The 19,679-nt window shown below is 38.3% G+C and overlaps 1 protein-coding gene across 22 annotated transcripts in view; it reads left to right on the top strand.

Moving 5' to 3' along the window:
• Positions 1-19,679, top strand: part of ANK2 (ankyrin 2) — a 607,793-nt gene that overhangs the window by 84,961 nt on the left and 503,153 nt on the right. For all 22 annotated transcript variants that reach the window (XM_084973140.1, XM_084973126.1, XM_084973116.1 and 19 more), the window contains exon 2: positions 6,191-6,251. In XM_084973140.1, coding sequence (XP_084829266.1) covers positions 6,231-6,251 — 21 coding nt within the window. In that variant the 5' untranslated portion in view covers positions 6,191-6,230. The remainder of the gene's footprint in view (positions 1-6,190; positions 6,252-19,679) is intronic.

Raw genomic sequence — 19,679 nt, 5'->3', positions numbered from 1 at the left:
TTTCTCAAATTTTAATATGCAGAAGGAGCATCTTGCCAAGGTTGTATAAACTCTTAAAAATTACACTGGGATGAAGTGCAAGACTATGATTTTTTTTTTTAAAGCACACTTGTGATTCTGTTGTAATTGGCCCAGAGACACTGCTCTAGGGGCTCCAAACCACTGGACTATCACTAACCCCTTAGTATTCAGGACCTTCATGTTTTCATAACTATTTATAGCATGACTATTAGTTAAAGACTGTTAGAGTTCTAATATTCCTTGAAGAGTGAGGGAAAATAAAAAGAAAGAAGAGAAAATAGAAACATTATATAATGTTTTAATAATTTAATGCTACCATAGGTCAAATCACATAAAATAGGATATATTGTGATATAATATGATGAGCATTTAGCAAAACATGATATAATATAACACGACTATGGTATGAACAAGTTGCCTAATCTCCCGATAGCAAGTAAAATGTAAATAAACCAAATCTTTTAAAGAAGGCAGCAGGTACAATTAAAAAAAAAAAGGGCTAAAAACCCCCAGACTTTGGAGATGGACAAGTTCTGGCTTCAGCACTTGGACCCTAGGTGTATAACTTGACCTCTACTCATCTACGAGAGGGATTTAGTAATTCCCGTCTTACATGTCATGAAAAATAAATAGATAATATATTCATCTCTCATCTCTCATCTCTTTGTTTTTTCCACTGGAGTTTAACGATGAGACAGTAGATGCCTGTCCAGCTTAACATTTCTTGGCCAGCAATTTAGCCAGTGCTTTTGTATGAATTTCAAACTAACTCTGAAAGTAAACACCATCCCTCAAGTTTCTTTCATGTAAGAATTATGAATGTAACCCCTGAAGATATGAATTAAATTTAAGAAAATTTAAAACTGATTTTGGATATTGTATATTCGAAAGCGTGTCTTTGATTAAATAGATATATGGTGTATGCATATTGTCTGGAATGCTAAGAAAATATTTAAACAGATGAGGTGAATTTGTACATACCGGCATGGCTAAGGACAATGCAGGCAAAAAAAAAAAAAGCAATGTTATATAAAACAGTATTATATAATATATGATAGTAGCTATATACACATACATATACATATATGCATACATATAATACACACATACACATATATACACATACATACATATATATGTGTGTGTGTCTGTGTGTGATTCTAGAAGTAGTGTGGTTCTTGTTAAGCCTGGTTATTCTGAGAGCATCTTTCTCTTTTATATGCTTTATACATGGAATGTCATTCCTTATACTTCATATGGTTCCTTTTTTTTTTTTTTTTGTCTTTTTGTCTTTTTGCTATTTCTTTGGGCCACTCCCGTGGCATATGGAGATTCCCAGGCTAGGGGTCGAATCGGAGCTGTAGTCACCGGTCTACACCAGAGCCACAGCAACGGGGGAATCCGAGCTGCGTCTGCAACCTACACAACAGCTCACAGCAACACCGGATCGTTAACCCACTGAGCAAGGGGAGGGAACGAACCCGCAACCTCATGGTTCCTAGTCGGATTTGTTAACCACTGTGCCACGACGGGAACTCCCATTTTTTTTTTTTTTTTTTTAATGAGAAATAATAGATAAAACATTTAGCCAGGATTCTTGAAAAGATTTTTTTTTTTTTTTTTTTTTGCTTTTTAGGGTTGCATGCTTGGCACATGGAATTTCCCAGGCTAGGGGTCTAATTGGAGCTACAGCTGCCGGTCTGCACCACAGCCACGGCAACGTGGGATCCGAGCCGTGTCTGCTACCTCCACCACAGCTCAGGGCAACACCAGATCCCTGACCCACTGAGTGAGGCCAGAGATCGAACCTGCATCCTTATGAATACTAGTTGGATTCGTCTCAGCTGCACTACAACGGGAACTCCCTTGATGAGATTTTCATGAAGAGACAGTTTAAAGGGAATTGAATCAGGTTAAGGGGATCATCAAGGAGGGGGGTGATGTACCCTGGGACAACCACCATCACTCAGGCTAGAGCTAGAAGACCAAGGTGGAGGAAGCTTTATTACTAGGATGTAGAAGAGGGACCTCCAATGGAAGCTGTAATGCCAGAGCAACGCAGCCACTGTCTGAATATCAAAGCTGGAAAGGAACATGAAGGATAGCTATGTTAATTTCTCTCCTATTCCACTCTGGGATCAGTTGCTAGTGCGTCTACTGAGCAAACACCAATGGAAGCCAGTGGGTAAGAGAGCTTGTGTGCCAGTCTGTAGAGGTCAACCTCACAGGGTAGAGAACAGAGCAGAGAAGAAACATGAACAGATGGGAGCTCAGGGGTTCCTAGAAAATAACCAGCACAAGCAGTTATTTCTTTTGTAATAAAATAAAAAAAAATGAATTATCTTGAGGTAAAACATGGAGACAGCTCCAATTAGACCCCTAGCCTGGGAACCTCCACATGCTGCAGGAGCAGCCCTCAATAAGGCAAAAAGACAAACAAACAATCAAAAAACAAAACAAAAAAAAACCCCGTGGAGACAGGAAAGTGAGACAATCTGCATGTATGTAAAGGGGAACAGCAGGGAATTTGGTCCGGTTGGAAGATGAGTAAAGGGAAGTCGTGATCATGTTGGAAAAGGTATTTTGAGTCAAATGGATTGATAAAGGGTTTTTCATGACAGTTTCAAGGTTATAGACCTGATTCACTGAATTTGAAAGTAAATTTGAAAGGTCTCCTATAGAATTGTTTCAAATTAAAAGGGCATCTGTAGAAGTTCCCGTCGTGGCGCAGTGGTTAATGAATCCGACTAGGAACCATGAGGTTGCGGGTTCGATCCCTGGCCGTACTCAGTGGGTTAAGGCTCCGGCGTTGCTGTGAGCTGTGGTGTAGGTCACAGATGCGGCTTGGATTCCGCATTGCTGTGGCTCTGGCGTAGGCTGGTGGCTACAGCTCTGATTCGACCCCTAGCCTGGGAATCTCCATATGCCGCGGGAGTGGCCCAAGAAATGGCAAAAAGACCAAAAAAATAAAAATAAAAGGGCATCTGTAGAATAGTATGAAAAGCCAGATCTCAGTAGGAAAGAGTAATGAAAACTGAAGACAGGATGTCATCGTGGATTGAACATCGACCTAGGACCGGAGACACAATGGCTAGAATCCTGCATCTGTGTTAGCACTGTGAACTTGTTCAGTGTAGACTCTGACCTCTTTCCTCATGGACTAAGTGTGCACAATATTTCAGGTGACTTTTGTGAGACGAAATGAATAAACATACGTAAAATGCTGAGGATGAGGTCTAGACAGTGGTGTCTGTCAGTGGTGAGTGCCACATTTATGCCGGGCGCATCCTACCTACCGTCTCTAAGCCTCTGAGTAACCTCATTTCAGGAGGAGGATTCAGGCTCAGAGTTAAACCGTTTATGCAGGGCCTTTTATTAGCAAGTGGCAGAGGCAAGCCTTGAGGCTGGACACATAAGATCCTAAAGCCAGGCTCTTCCTGTTAAATTGCCATTCACATTTTTGATCTTTTCTCCCATAAGGCAAAAAGGCACTTAATAGAGCTTTCTGAGAAAAGCCAAAGGATATAAGTGGGTAGTGAGTTTTCCCTGAAAACTATTCAGGTTGGTTCTTATAGGTTCCTAATGCAAAGGAATGAAAGTCTGAACACTGTGTGGGAGGCCCCATAATTTCCAAATGGAGGGAGACACTAGAATCAAAATCTGCTTTTTTTTTTTTTTTTTCCTTTTTAGGGCTGCATCTGTGCCATATGGAGGTTCCCAGGCTAAGAGTCTAATTGGAGCTGCAGCTGCCAGCCTACACCACAGCCACAGCAATGCAGGATCCTTTACCCATTGATCGAGGCCAGGGATTGAACCTGCAACCTCAGGGTTCCTAGTTGGATTTGTTTGTGCTGTGCAATGATGGGAACTCCAAAACCTGCTTTTGAAATGTGTCTCAGGAAGTCATCTGAATCACCCTCACTGTCATTAACTCCAGGTGGTTCAGCATATCATAGTCTGTCTAATTATATCAACTTCTCTAATGGGAATACTCAGGAAGAATTTGTGAATTTTCCTTATTGTTTTAAAAATTGTGATGTAATTAGAGAAATGTCAAAAACTTTTAAGAGTCGAAACTTTCTACAGAGAATAAACACAAAAGAAAAGCACAGGAATTAATAGTGGTGATGTATATCAGAAAACGAGAAGGAAGTTCCTCTCGACAATTGCAAGAAAAAGTACTAAATGCTTCATAATGAGCTTAGCAAGGGGTATGTGTACATGGACTATGCAAAGAAAACAGAATTTTTTTGGGGAGATGAAAAGGGAGTTTTAAATAAGGGATGGACGAGATGACAAATAATTGTTGGGTTGTCAATTCTTATCATCTATAGATTGAATGCAATCTAATAAGTCCAACAATTTTTTTTTTTTTTTGTCTTTTTGTCTTTTTCTAGGGCCACACCCGTGGCATGTGGAGGTTCCCAGGCTAGGGGTCGAATCGGAGCTGAAGCTGCTGGCTTACGGCTTACACCCCAGCCACAGCAAGGTGGGATCTGAGCCACGTCTGCGACCCACACCACAGCTCACAGAAACACCGGATCCTTAACCCACTAAGCGAGGCCAGGGATCTAATTCTCAACCTTGTGGTTCCTAGTCGGATTCGTTAACCACTAAGCCACGACGGGAAACTCCCAGTCCAACAAACTGATACTAAGCTTCAAGTGGAAGACAGGCATAAATATAAAAATATATTCTGGGAGTTAGGGCTAAGGAACAGAAAAGATATATATATATATATATTGAATTATTATTTATAGAAATCTGACAATAATTTAAATGCCATTAAAAAGAGAATGGTTATGTAAATCATGAAGCAGCAGCTCAATGCACAAATTTTCCTATGTTAAAATGACATGTATGGGACTTCCTGCTGTGGTTCAGTGGGTTAAGAATCCGACTGCAGCAGCTTGGGTTGCAGTGGAATTGCAGATTGAATTCCAGGCTGGCACAGTGGGTTAAAGGATCTGGCATTGCCACGGCTGCAGTGTAGGATGCAGCTGCGGCTCAGATTCAGTCCCCGGCCTGGGACCTTCCACATGTTGCAGGTGTGGCCATAGATAAAGAAATAAAAGACATGTATCAACAGTTATCAGTCACATGGAAAAATAATTATAAATAATAAGAAACGGAATACAGTGTTTTGTATTTATAGTGTATTCTCTATGCTAGCTTTAAAGGAGAACATATTCATATTCATAGTAGGTGTATATGCAGTGATAATAAATAAGTTTAAATGAGTACCTATTTGTATTCATAGATTCAAAAGAGAAAGAACATGAATAAATAAAAACTGTGATAGCGGAATCAGAATGACTTTCGGTGTTCCTAAAATTATTTTACTATTTTTGTAATGTTTTAACAATAAAAGTTTTCATATAGGTTATGCAAACTTTCATATAGAATATGGCAAAACCATCAGCCAAGTGTAGTGGCTAAATGTGGTTTGGCATACTAAACTTGAACCAATAAAAATAAGTCTCAAGTATGAGCACAAAAATTTTATCTTTTTTAAAAATGATTTTAATTTTTTCCATTATGGTTGGTTTACAGTTAAAGAATCTTATCTTGTTCTCAATTATCTTGACCATCTGAACTCTACTCATGTTGTTTAAAGTTCCCTATGAGTAGGTGAACATTATCATAGATTCTTAAATTACTCCCTCTTTTATCTGCTATTTTCCCATCCTTTCATTGACTCTGATTTGTCTGCTCTTCTAAGCTCTTGGAAGATTTATTTTTATTTTTTAGTTTTATTTATTTATTTTTTTGACAGGGGAAATTATCTATTTGCTTGTCCAGTTTTATTGATATATATTTGACTATATAATGTTGTATATGTTTAAGGTGTACAATATAATGATTTGATATATGTATACATTGCAAAATAATTATCACAGTAAGATTACCACTTCACATGGTTGTAATTTTTTCCCTGTCATGAGAACTTTTAAGTTCCACTTCTTATCAACTTTGACATATACAATATAGTATTAGATTTACATATTTTTTAGGTGCTCTTTCACATTTATAGTAGAGTGGCCATTTTCTTATAAACAAATTTATTAGCACCTACTACCAACTAATTTTATTAGAAATGTAGAAGCTATTCTTAATGGTAAATTGAAATGATTTCAAACTTACGTTTTCTTTTCTTTTCCTCTTGTAGGTAAGTAACTGAACAGGGACATGAAGAACTGATATTTCAAATGACAACCATGTTGCAAAAGGTACTTTTGGCATTTTAATATTACTATAGAAGGAATGCTATAAAAAAGACACGAAGATTGGAATGCATAAATTCTATTTTGGTAAAAATAATTCTTTGTGTAAACAAATTTAAAGAAGTTATAGTTTTAATAATATTTTAATTATGAGAAATGTACTTATGCTAGGACTTTTTGTAGTCTAGGAAATTATTGTCAGTATTATTGGGGAGTGGGAAATAAATGGAGCACTTTATCAACATATTCATTGGTGGAATGAAGGAGATGGGGAAAGAAATTAGATGCAACAGACAAAATGAACAGATTAGGATTTGTGCATCAAAGACGTCTGTTTTTCTCTAAGGGCTTATCGTTTGTTTTCTGTGACCCAAAAATTATCTTCGGAATTGCTCATAAAATTGATTGCTCTAAGCTTGTCCATAAGGCAGTTTGATTCTGGATAATTCAAATAGACTGCATCATTGTGAAGAATTCTTCAGATTCTATTTATATGAAAAAATTAAATAAAAGGGGAGAGGGAAGAAAGAAATATTATACTTACAGAAATAATAGAATGTAAAAGTCTTGGATATTGATCACATGCATGGTTTGGGAAAAGCCGATTTCTTTTTAAAGTTATGAACCTTGTCTAGATGAATGTCTTTATTTCAAAAAAGAAATCTTCAACATATCATAGAAACCCTGACCTGGTTACGAGGGAAACAATTGTATTATAGACTATCAGATGAGCTGTGTGACACAGTTAACATCGGAGGTCATGCAAAAAGACCAGCGACATTTTAGATGAAATGAAAAGTGTATTGTCTCTTTATAGTAAGTTAAGAATTCGTTCCAATGGATAGAAAATATGAAAATACTAAAACAGAAGACATCAACTTAACATCTGTATAAAATCACAATTTAAAAGAAATTCTAATTTTGCTTAGAAATTTCCTGAAGGGCCTTAACAAAACTCAGGGCAGGTGCTAGGAAGAGGCTTAATTTGAAGAGAAGTTAAAAAAACATGAGGGAAATAATTTTGCACCAAAAAGTTTATACTCTTCTAATGACCATTGTTGAATTAGCCTGCATTTTCTCTACTTGTGGCTATTTTTTTGACTGTCAAGTGAGAATTAGACAATTTTATTAATATTGATAACGAGAGAGCACTAATCAGCGTGGGCTATTTTTAGGAAGGGCAGATATTGCCCTGTCTTATTATATTAATATATTATGATGCACTTTGCCTCACTTGAGATACCAGTGAGACTTACAAGTGTAAATGCTAAGTCAGCAATTAGGTAAATGAGTCTTAGAAATTCACAGCAGAGATCTGTGGTAGATTTTGGAAACCATTGTCTCACAGTTGGTAACTAAGACGGTGGGGAATAAAGGAGGCTGCTTTTATAGAGATTATAGTATGATCTCAGAGCACCAGTTCTAATATTTGAAGAAAAGGAGAAAATGATCTGTTGATTTGGAGTGTCAAATGTTGCTGACAGGTCAAGGCAAATGAAGACTTCAGCAGACCCACTGGGTTTTTCCGTATAAAGGTCCTAAGTGGCTCTGGCAAGGGAGGTGGAATGGTGGGGACATAAGCCATCCTGGAGCGGGTTGAAGAATAGGTTGGAGGGAAGGAGATGAAGTTAGCAAAACAGATAGTTGTTGTGAAGATTTTTGTCTGTGAATAAACATGGAGCGAATCGGTAGCTGGACCAGGATGTTGGGAGGTTAAATGTTAATAGCAACAGTGCAGAGAAGGGGACAGATTAAAGGCATGGGTTTCTGAGAAGGAAGGAAGAAAGGGACAGAGTAGCAGTGCAGGAAGAGGGATTACCTGCAATTGATGGGAGGAATCCATCTCCACTAAGGCAATGGCAGTAGGATATCTGTACAGACACACAGAGGCTTAGAGACTTGGTGGGAGAAGTTTAGGGGACTATCCACAAACGTTTCTATTTTTCTCTATGAAGAGGGTGTGGCCTGAGTAGTTAGGAAGGATTTGAGAAAGTGTGAAGCAGTAGGTGTGGAGAATGGGAGAGGGAAAGTTGCACCGGGGGGCCGTGTTGTTAGACGAGGCTGGAATCAGTGACTAGGAATTTGTAGGGTCATCAAACTCCCTGAATTTTGCCAGTGGTCTTAAGCTTCAATTTGATTGCAATTCTCAGATAACCATGGTAGATCATGACAAGCCTTAGATGGTAAAGGATTTATTTAAACCTGGTGTATAATGACCCACTCCTATAGAATTTAAACTGAGCCATATTTTAAGACATAATTGTAAGTATGGTATCTTTCCTGAATTTTTATGAGTATATATGTGTTCCTAAGTTACTATATGTATGAGTATTTCAGAAATCAGAGATATTTTGCCTGGAGGAAAGGGATAAGAAAGATACTGAGTATTCTTTTCTTTTCTCCAGTACTCATTTTTGGTGTATGTCTCTTAATGTCAGGATTTTTATGGTAAATTTTAAGAACACTATTTGACCTTAAAGAAGAGATAATTTCCCAGGCTAGGGGTGGAATTGGAGCTGTAGCCGCTGGCCTACACCAGAGCCACAGCAACGCGGGATCCGAGCTGCGTCTGCGACCTACACCACAGCTCAAGGCAATGCCGGCTCCTTAACCCACTGAGCAAGGCTGGGGACTGAACCCGCAACCTCATGGTTCCTAGTTGGATTAGTTAACCACTGTGCCACAACGGGAACTCCGAGGTAACTTTTTATTTTTATTGAAGTATGGTTGATTTATAATGTGTCAATTTCTGGTGTACAGCAAAATGATTCAGTTTTATATGTGTATACATTTTTTTCTTTCTATTTTGGTTTATTATAGGATATTCAATATATTTCTTTGTGTTATATAGTAGGTCCTTGTTGTCTATTTCGTATGTAGTAGTTTGTATCTATTAATCCCATACTCCTGAGTTATCCCTCCCCTACCCCCTTTGCTCTTTGGTAACCATAAGTTTGTTTTCCATGTCTGTGAGTCTGTTTCTGTTTTGTAAATAAGTTCATTTGCATCATATTTTAGATTCCACATATAAGTAATGTCATATGGTATTTGTCTTTCTCTTTATGACGTACTTCACTTGTATGATTATCTCTCGGTCCATCCACTTTGCTGCAAATGGCATTGTTTCATTCTTTTTCATGGCTGAGTAGCTTTCTATTATCTGTATATACTACATCTTCTTCATCCATTCATCTATTGGTAGACATTTAGGTTGCTTCCATGTCTTGGCTATTGTAGATAATCCTGCTATGAACATAGGGGTTCATGTGGGGGTGCATGTATCTTTCTGAATTATAGTTTTGTTGAGATATATGCCCAGGAGTGGGACTACTGGATCATATGGCATCTCTTTTTAATTTTTAAAGGACCTTTCATACTGTTTTCCATAGTGACTGCACTAGTTTATGTTTCCACCAATAGTGTAGGAGGGTTCCTTTTTTCCTCACACCTTCTCCAGCACTTATTATTTGTGGACTTTTTGATGATGGACATTCTGACTGGTGTGAGGTGATACCTCATTGTAGCTTTGGTGTGCATTTCTCTAATAATTAGCGATGTTGAGCATTTTTTTCACATGCCTTTTGGGAGATGATTTTTTTGAAATTCAAAACTTCTATCTTATTTGCATTGACTGAAAAGAGCCTCCTGTCAGTAGCTCCTCAGGCATCATTAGCTTGGCATGTTCTTCCTACTCTTGCAAGCACCCTTTGGACAGCAGATTTAGACTATGGAAGAATTAAATAAGCCTGAAGATGAAAGATTTCAGTTTGTTGACTTTGAATTATAAGAATGTTAATATGCTCATTTAACTAGAAACTCAAAATTCCTATTTTCCAATTTGATTTTTAAGAGTGTTTGGGAGTGTAGAGCTTTTCATAAAGCAGAAGAATTCTTCTATAGACTCTTGGGCTTTTTATAGCTGAAAACCACTTTGAAAAATAAAATCTGGTGTAAATAAAGGTAAAAAGAGAACTATTCTGGTTCCAGTAGAGATGGGGGATCTGGAACCCACTTACTCTGGTTACCTATTTCCTGTCCTCTTCATCCCACTTTCAGGTAGGTCCCTGGAGACATCAACCATTGACCCTCCAAGGAATATTGTTTGAAAATTGCAATGCTAGATGGTTGCAACTATACTGGATTTCATTAAAATATAAAGTTCTCAAGATAAATTAGCTGTGTCTTGCAGATAATTTTTCTCTCTAATAAAAAGATAATTTTTTCCTCTAATAAAATAGGCAGGCTAGTGTTTACTTTGACCCAAAGTGTATAATTATCTTTTACTGCTAATTTTAGTAATACTAGATCCTGATTTTGGCCAGAGAAACTTCACAAAGCCATTGTTGTGTATGTTTCAAACCTGGGGTTTGAGAAGCCAGGCCTTCATTTTCATTAATTCTGCAGGTCAGGATGACCAAAGTTCGTAAATGTGGACTCGTTTACTAAATTCATGAGTAGGACTGTTCTTCATTGTCCTCGAAGGATGGACATATGATTATGGCAGGGGGGAGTTATCTGCCTTGATCTTGAGCAGCCATGAAAAAATTATGTTGTAGAAGATAGGAAGATGTTGTCCTTCCGCTCAGGCCTGACTTTATCAAGGCTGACAGTATCCATAAACTGTGGAATTAGGTGTTTTCAAGAAAAGAGTAGTATCCTTTTGGGAACTATAGCATGGATAAAGTAGATACAGGGACTGGTCAAAAGTAAGCCGAGTTGGAGTATGTAGAACTTGCTAACAGAATTTATGAAGTCAAACTAATATGAGGTGGTATTGAACATATGATTTGTGCCACATGAAATGTCAGATTACTTGAATGATTATTAATGGTCATAGCAAGTGAATGAGGTAACCATTATGACTTGAATTTATATTTCATGAAATAAAGTCTCACAGAGGCTCATTTGTCCAACTCACACAGTACATTACCAGTACATGTAGTAGAGTCAAAATTTAGATGCAGATCATTTCTGTGGTCTAGTGAAGTAAGACTCAATAGCCAACTGGGATTAGAAGTAGTTGTAGTGCAGGCAATGTCCTAAACTCTTAGAGACATAGCAAGAAGAGGGCTGGTCTTCCACTCCAGAGTACTTCACTTCCCAAGAAATTAATTACCTCTGATAGTTCACCGAGACAGGGGTGACTTTTTTTTTTTAACTCAATGAGTTTTATTAAATTTGTAGTTGTATAATGATCATCACAACACAATTTTATAGCATTTCCATCCCAGCACATCCACCTACCCCCCAACCTATCTCATTAGGAAACCATAAGTTTTTCAAAGTCTGTGAGTCAGTATCTGTTCTGCAAAGGAGTTCATTGTGTCCTTTTTTTAAATTCCACAAATAAGTGATAGCATTTGATGTTAGTGTCTCACCATCTGACTGACTTCACTTAGCATGATAATTTCTTAGACCATCCATGTTGCTGCAAATGCCATTACTTCTTTCCTTTTAATGGCTGAGTAATATTCCATTGTGCATATGTACCACATCTTCTTTATCCACTCCTCTGTCAATGGACATTTAGGTTATTTCCATGTCTTAGCTATTGTATATAGTGCTGCAATGAACATCGGAGTACACGTATCTTTTCAAGTCATGGTTTTCTCTAGATAGACGCCCAGGAGTGGGATTGTTGGATCAAATGATAATTCTATTTTTAGTTTTCCGAGGAATCTCCATACTGGTTTCCACAGTGGTTGCACCAATTTCCATTCCCACCAACAGTGTAATAGGGTTCCCTTTTCTCCACACCCTCTCCAGCACTTATTGTTTGTAGATTTTTTGATGATGGCCATTCTGACCACTGTAAGGTGGTACTTGATAGTGGTTTTGATTTGCACTTCTCTAATAATGAGTGATGTTGAACAACTTTTCAGGTGTTTTTTGGCAGACAGGAGTGACTCTGGACAGTCCAAGAGTTTGTACCCTTGGAATCTATTGCCTTTTTCTTTGCCTTTAGACAATCCTTTCTCTAAATACTGTGGTGATTGGAGGGCTGTCTCTTCAGGGCTCAGGCTACTTGGGGCTTATGCCACCAAGAACTTTTAATGCTGAGGTCAGATGGGAAGAACTCTGGCTGCTGAGGCTTCCCTATGATATCCTTGACTTAAGAGTCTGGCCAGCGATGGGGAGAGTTTTGTCTTTTTATTCCAAGATTCATTTCCCTGGGAAGGAAAAGGAGCTCAGTTCTGGGCTGACACTTTCTACTCAGGTGTGTATCCCTGAGTCACACATGAAGGCCTACATGTCCTAGTATATGAAGTCTTCTTTGAATTATAGAGAAGTAAATAATGAAAGGAAATAAGAAAAATTAAAAGGGTTAACTATGACATTATGTGCGCTAAACATAAAATTTATAGGCTTGAGGAGTTCCCTTTGTGACTTAGTGGCAGCGAACCAGGCTGATATCCATGAGGATGTGAGTTTGATCCCTGGCCACCCTTAGTGAGTTTAAGGACCTGGCATTACCACGAGCTGTGGTCACAAACGTGGTGGCTGTGGCCAGCAGCTCCAGCTCCAATTCAACCCCTAGCCTGGGAACTCGCATATGACATGGGTGTGGCCCTAAAGACCATTTATAGAGTTGAATTTTAAAGAGGTTTTTCAGGATTTATTTAAAATGCATAGGGCTACTCGGAGAAAATAGCAAAGATGAACAAACTTCTCAGATATTGGGGAATAGAATACCTTGCATTGACATGTTTATCGACAATATGTATTTTTATTTGCATGTGATTTCAAACACATTTTTAATACTTTAATGGTACCAATTTCTTTTTGTGTGTAAATCAAATGTAATATTTGAGACTTTCTTCCAGTGATGGAATATTGATCCTTTGTTCTGATCAGTAATTATAACATAATTTGCTTTAATTTAGAAAACTCAAAACCTTAATCTCTGTATCTTCTGGAATATTTTTTTTTCCTGGAGGACATATATAATTGGGAGTAGTGATAGAATTAAATTTGTTCATATTAATCAATTTCAGTGTTATGAACCATTAAATATAGTCTCTCTCTTTCAGCTAAATTTAATAGATATGTTATCCTTATATTATTGTAATGGTATTCTACATACAGTTCTTGTAACTGAAGAATCTTCTTTTGTTTCATCCTGCTGCCTGTTTTGTTATATTTTAGTTTTGGTTAAAGCTGTTTACGACTGGCATCAAAATCCTTTTTCTTTTCTTTTTTTTTTTTTTTGTCTTTTGTTGTTGTTGTTGTTGCTATTTCTTGGGCCGCTCCCGCGGCATATGGAGGTTCCCAGGCCAGGGGTTGAATCGGAGCTGTAGCCACCGGCCTACGCCAGAGCCACAGCAACGCGGGATCCGAGCCGCGTCTGCAACCTACACCACAGCTCACGGCAATGCCGGATCGTTAACCCACTGAGCAAGGCCAGGGATCGAACCCGCAACCTCATGGTTCCTAGTCGGATTCGTTAACCACTGCGCCACGACGGGAACTCCCAAAATCCTTTTTCTGTCCTCACTGTGAAAAAGAGAGCAAATGAAAACTCAATAAGCCACAGTACTACTGATTTTTCTGAAAGAGAAGAAGAGAATTTCTGGAGGAAAAGTGTCCACTCTATAATGAGATTTTTGGAGTCAATGCCTCACTCTCTGGTCAGTCAATGTACAGCACAGACCATCTAGAAAGAATTGGTATCTGATAAAGTGAACAAAGCTCTATTGAGCTAACTGATTCCTTTTTTTTCAAAGCAAACTTTGCCTTCCCCTCCCACAATCCCTCCATTTAACTTGTATAAATTTGTAAACCCATCAATGCTAGTAATTCTTTATTACAGTTACTATATTGGTCACAAAACTCATCAGAGGTACAACAGTAACATTTGTGTTAATTATTTAGTGTTTAAATTTTTGCAAAGACAGAAACACCAGAGTAAGTATGTTCTTCTTGGGCAAGTCGGAGAGCCTTCCCCTGTCCCCTCTACCCCCGCCCCAAGCCCTGCCTTCCCAACTGATACGAATCACAGTGATCCGCAGTGTCAAGTTCACACGCTTAGAGGCAAAACATATGAGGAAAGCAGGACCTCATCAGTGGACTAAAGCTGGAAATCCTGACCGCACAGAAAAGATCAGGCCCTTCTCAGCATGGATCTGGCCCTTTTCATTTTGCTTTCATCAGCTGGGGCTGTTCAGCGGTGCAAGGAAAACATTGTAAAATGCTTTTAGAAGTGCTTCTGAACTCATCAAATAATGGTAAGAGTTGCAAATCTTACAGGAAGAGGCCATCAGAGAAAAGCTTTTTTCAGCTCCACAGGGAACAGTGAACGCCAGTTAGTGAGAGCTGCTCTAAAATAAAATACTTATAAGAAGGGGATACTGAAGTATGCATTGTTGTAAAGCTTAAATGAAACAAATGCTTCATTGCACATCTAAACCTAGTATCTGTAAAGGGTATCTGTGGTTGCCAATGAGGGAGGGAGAAATTTTGCAGATGGATAAAAAGGAACTTTCAACAACCTAGCTTAGTTCTTTGGCAAAACTCCATTGCACTGGGAATTCTCCAGCAAAATGGGTTGAACTTGGCAGATCTGCAAATATGCATATTTCTACTCTGAACAATCAGGCAAACATAGAGACTTCCAGAAGAAGTAATTATCTTTTGTCTTTTTTACCTTAGAAAGAGGGGAATATTTGGAAGACAATTAACTGCTAAGAGATTTTTTAGAAGCAACGTTTGAAAAATGTTGAAAGGAAAACCTATATTTAGCCCTTTTCAAAAAAGTTTTTAATACCCATTTCTGCTCCCCAAAATAATTGATCATCATTAACATAAGCCCAAGCCATATGGTTTATAATTTGAAGACATTTGTTTGTTATTTGCTGTTTGCCTTTTAACTAAAAAATTCGATTTCGTTATCTTTTGTTTTTCTTGGTGCTTGTTGCTATAGTTTCATCATTATGAGACCGACGTCATCAGTTCTCTAGGTATTTATCTGTGTGAAACTAACCCTGTTCACGGATTCAGATTATTTGCATTAGAGACAAATAAGTCACAAAAGAATAGAGATGAATTTATCTCCAAAGAATATCTTCAGAAAGCATTGGCATATATGAAAGTGTTCTGTATGTATCAATATTAACAGATAATATGTATTTTATAGTATATGTGGTTATATGCATATGTATGAGATGGGTGATGACATAGCCTTTTTTGTTTTTTTTTTTTTTGGCTGCCCCATGGCAAATGGAGTTCTCGGGTCAAGGATCGGATCTGAACCACAGTTGCGACCTATGCCACAGCTGTGGCAATGCCAGATCCTTTAACCCACTGTTCCAGGCTGGGGATCCAACCTGTAACCTGATGCTGCAGAAATGCCACCAATCCCATTGTGCCACAGCAGGGACTCCAACATGGTCCATCAGAGCAAGTTATGATAGCAATTTGAAATAATTTGACTTAAGGGTTTTAAATTCCAATATACATATGCTAAGTGTTTTATCAAAAAATTAGGAGTTCCCGTAGTGGCGCAGTGGTTAACGAATCCGACTAGGAACCATGAGGTTGCGGGTTCGATCCCTGGCCTTGCTCAGTGGGTTAACGATCTGGCGTTGCTGTGAGCTGTGGTGTAGGTCGCAGACGCGGCTTGGATCCCGCGTTGCTGTGGCTCTGGCGTAGGCCGGCGGCTACAGCTCCGATTAGACCCCTAGCCTGGGAACCTCCATATGCCACAGGAGCGGCCCAATGAAATAGCAAAAAAAAAAAAAAAAAAAAAAAATTAAATCATACAAAAGAGTGGAGGAGTTCTCTTGGGACACAGCAGGTTAAGGATCCACCATTGTCACTGCAGTGGCTTGGGTTGCTATTGTGGTGCAGATTCAGTCCTTGGCCCAGGAACTTCCCATGAGCCTCAGGTACAGCCAAAACAACAGCAACAACAAATCCCCCAAAACAAAAAACCCCACAAACAGCCGTTGGAAAGGACTGACTTATTTGAAATGTAAATCCTTGATTTTCACATTTTATAGAATTTTTTAGTTACAGGTGGGGTATTACAAATATTTAATAGGCTTAAAATAGGCACATTAAAAGAGAACAGGCACTTGTAAGAATGGACTGGTGGTTAGAGAGCTTTTTAAATAAAAGGGGTAAATTTATTTGTTCTGAGGTGGAAATCTGGCCAAAGTAAAAACAAACAAACAAACAAACCCAAAAAGCAAAAAAGAAAGAAAAGAAAGGAAGAGAAAGAAAAATGTGCTTTCATCTATTTCTGTGCATAGCCATGGTAAATATCAGAAAGACTCTTTGGTAAATAGGACCCTGTGGGTGGACTTAGGAGATTATTATAAATATATTCTGTACTGTTTGATCATTTTTCAATGAGTGTGTATTAACACATATGTATTAAAAGACACATATACGCACACGTATATTTTAAGGGAGTGTGTATGTATTTTAAAGGGAATAACATAGAACACATATACGCACACGTATATTTTAAGGGAGTGTGTATGTATTTTAAAGGGAATAACATAGAAGAAAGACCACTAATCCTGACTTTGCTATTGGCTGTGTGCCCACCAAAAAAAGTAAACAGATCTGCTTATTTTACGTGATTATGATGAAAATCATTTGAAATCATGGGTGTGGAAGGGAAGATGCACTTTTCTGTTGCTTAATAAGGATAGTGACGACTAGAAAATGTAGCAGCTCTATTGAGACAATTAGGCTAAGAGCTTTTCCTACAGGTCTGACCCGTTGCAGAAAGTGGAGAGGTAGGTAGGGCAGGGTCAAGAGAGGAGCCCTGATTTGAAGTTACTTCTATTTATAATTGTTACTCTGAAAGGACTGAAACTGGGGAGTCACAAAACATCCGTGTGTTAGACAAGATTGTATATGGTGGAGTCACAAAAATACATCATTAGCCATTATTAGCGAGTGGAAAAATAATTAGCAATTAGGTTTTTTCCCTCATCACGGCTGTAGAGTTTTGGTTTGGGTTCGTCAGTTTTACTTCCTGTAAATCTGCATTAACATTCCCAATGGTCTGTATCCTTCAGGAATATCATAACCGCGGCATCTAGGAAAACATGATTAGGGAAAAAAAAGGTACTGGACTGAAAATTCATCGAAGTCTCTGAGTTCTCTTCCAGATTAATAATTTTCTGATATAAGATGCCAATCAGAGATTGGAATAGGATATACTGCATAAGCCCCAGGTTGTTTCCATAACAGTAAAGGAACGAATATTAGCTTGTGGTTAGAGAACATTACATGGTTGTTGATGTCTATTATTGCTAGTTCTTCCCCGTGTAACTCTCCACATCATCTGGTAACACTCGTGCCATGTCAAATAGTACCTGAATAATAAGTGTCTATATCAATTAAACATCTCTATGAAAAACCATTCATCGGCACTTCAGGATCTTTCGGCAGTACAGTTTCATAGCAAAATGAAACTTATTGTAAAGGCTTTTGACCAGTTTAACTCCTTTCCCTGTTGAATAGGTAAAGTTATTCTTTTTTTTTTATTTTTTATTTTTTTTGTCTTTTTGCCATTTCTTGGGCCGCTTCTGTGGCATATGGAGGTTCCCAAGCTAGGGGTCGAATCAGAGCTGTAGCTGCTGGCCTACACCAGAACCATAGCAACGCAGGATCCGAGCTGCATCTGCAACTTATACTACAGCTCACGGCAATGCTGGATCCTTAACCCACTAAGCAAGGCCAGGGATCGAACCCGCAACCTCATGGTTCTTAGTCAGATTCGTTAACCACTGAGCTACAACAGGAACTCCGGTAAAGTTATTCTCATTCTTACTTTCTAAGCAAGGTAATTAGATACCGAGAGGAAGGTACCATTTGCTTAATATGATAACCCTTAATAAAAATTAAAAGAATAAATACAATCTCTACCATTCTAAAAAGAGGTAGAAAGGAAGGAAAAGAAAGTTGGAGGAACAGAGGGAGTGAGAGAGTGATAGAGACTTTCCAGGGTATCATATGAACACTTTGTCAAGTCCGTATGAGCCCCTTTTAAATGGAATATTTTAATGTTAAAAATTGATTTTAGTTTGTGTTTTTTTTTTTTATTCTCCCCAAATGTTGTTTCTGATCAGGTTTCATTTTTGAGTAATACATTTTGAAAAGTACACGCTCTTGATTTTTCCTGGTTAGATTTTGGAGGGTGTGTTTGAGGTCAACACCTTGAATTCTCTCAGTCTTTCAGAAGTCTCTTCATATCCTCCATTCTTTCCAAAGAAGACAGACAGATGGCCAAAAAGCACATGAAAAGATGCTCAACATCACTAATTATTAGAGAAATGCAAATCAAAACTACAATGAAGTACCACCTCACACCAGTCAGAACGGCCATCATCAAAAACTCTCATTGTCATGTCGTCATCATAAATTTGTTCGACATGTATCATCAAGCTGTACATATGTACCAGTTATTCTTTAGCCTGAAAGCCGTAATTGGAAATCATGTAAAGGTTTTAGCGTTTGGAGTGGAGTTTGATAAGAAGTCCAAGTCTGATAAAAATGGGACAGTTTGCTATGATATCTAGATATAATAGCATCTTCAAGATATTTTTTTTCTCTGTTTTTGTTGTCTTATATCACAGATACCTATTCTGTGTTCTTTTCAATGGAAATGTATTATTGCAGTAATAGCTGACATCTTTAGTGCTTATTCTTCCTGCTAAGGACCTTAAGCACATCATACTTTGAGGTAGATTTTTATTATTCCCATTTTGTAGAGGTGAAAACTAAGGCTTAGCAGGTCTGTATAACTTGTTTGGGTCACATCACTTGTGGCATAACTAGGCTTCAAATCCACAGCTGTCGGATTTCAAAACTCATGCTTTTAGGAGTTCTGCTATGGCGCAGTGGGTTAAGGATCTGGCATTGCCATAGTTGTGGCATAGGTCGCAGCTGTGGCTCAGATTTTATCCCTAGCTCAGAAACTTTTATGTGCCGCAGGTGTGGCTGAAAAAGAAAAAAAAGAAAACAACAACAACAATAAAAAACTCATGCCTTTAATCATAAAGTCAAACTGGAAGCTATATATCTAAATACATAGATAACTGTCATACAGAAACATAATATGAAATATCCATTTGTGTTGCTTTTATTGCATCGAGTCATTGACAGGATTAGCATAGGGTAAAATGGAACATGATTGCATGAGGTTGCTAATGTAAACTACACTCTGATTCCACACCTGCTTGCTTTTGTTTTGGTGACCTGAGGGGGCAAAGGCCCCAGCACATGTGGATTCAGGCTGGGAAGGAGTGGCCCTTGCTGTTTCCTAAAATTTAGAGCTTATAGGGGCCTTAGGGAGCTAGTCCAACCCATGACTTTTTACATTCAAATCCCTGGATCACAGTGGAAATGATAGTCTAGGAAGAACTTGTTTCTTCCGTTGGAGGAGAGATGTGTTGGGGATACCCAGAGGAGCATGTG

The sequence above is a fragment of the Sus scrofa genome, chromosome 8 (genome assembly GCF_054392235.1).
Source record: "Sus scrofa isolate SSC_HxYL_T2T_F1_AM1 chromosome 8, Sscrofa_HxYL_maternal_Yorkshire_Landrace_v2.0, whole genome shotgun sequence".
NCBI lineage: Eukaryota > Metazoa > Chordata > Mammalia > Artiodactyla > Suidae > Sus > Sus scrofa.
This window is presented reverse-complemented; position numbering and strand designations above follow the sequence as displayed.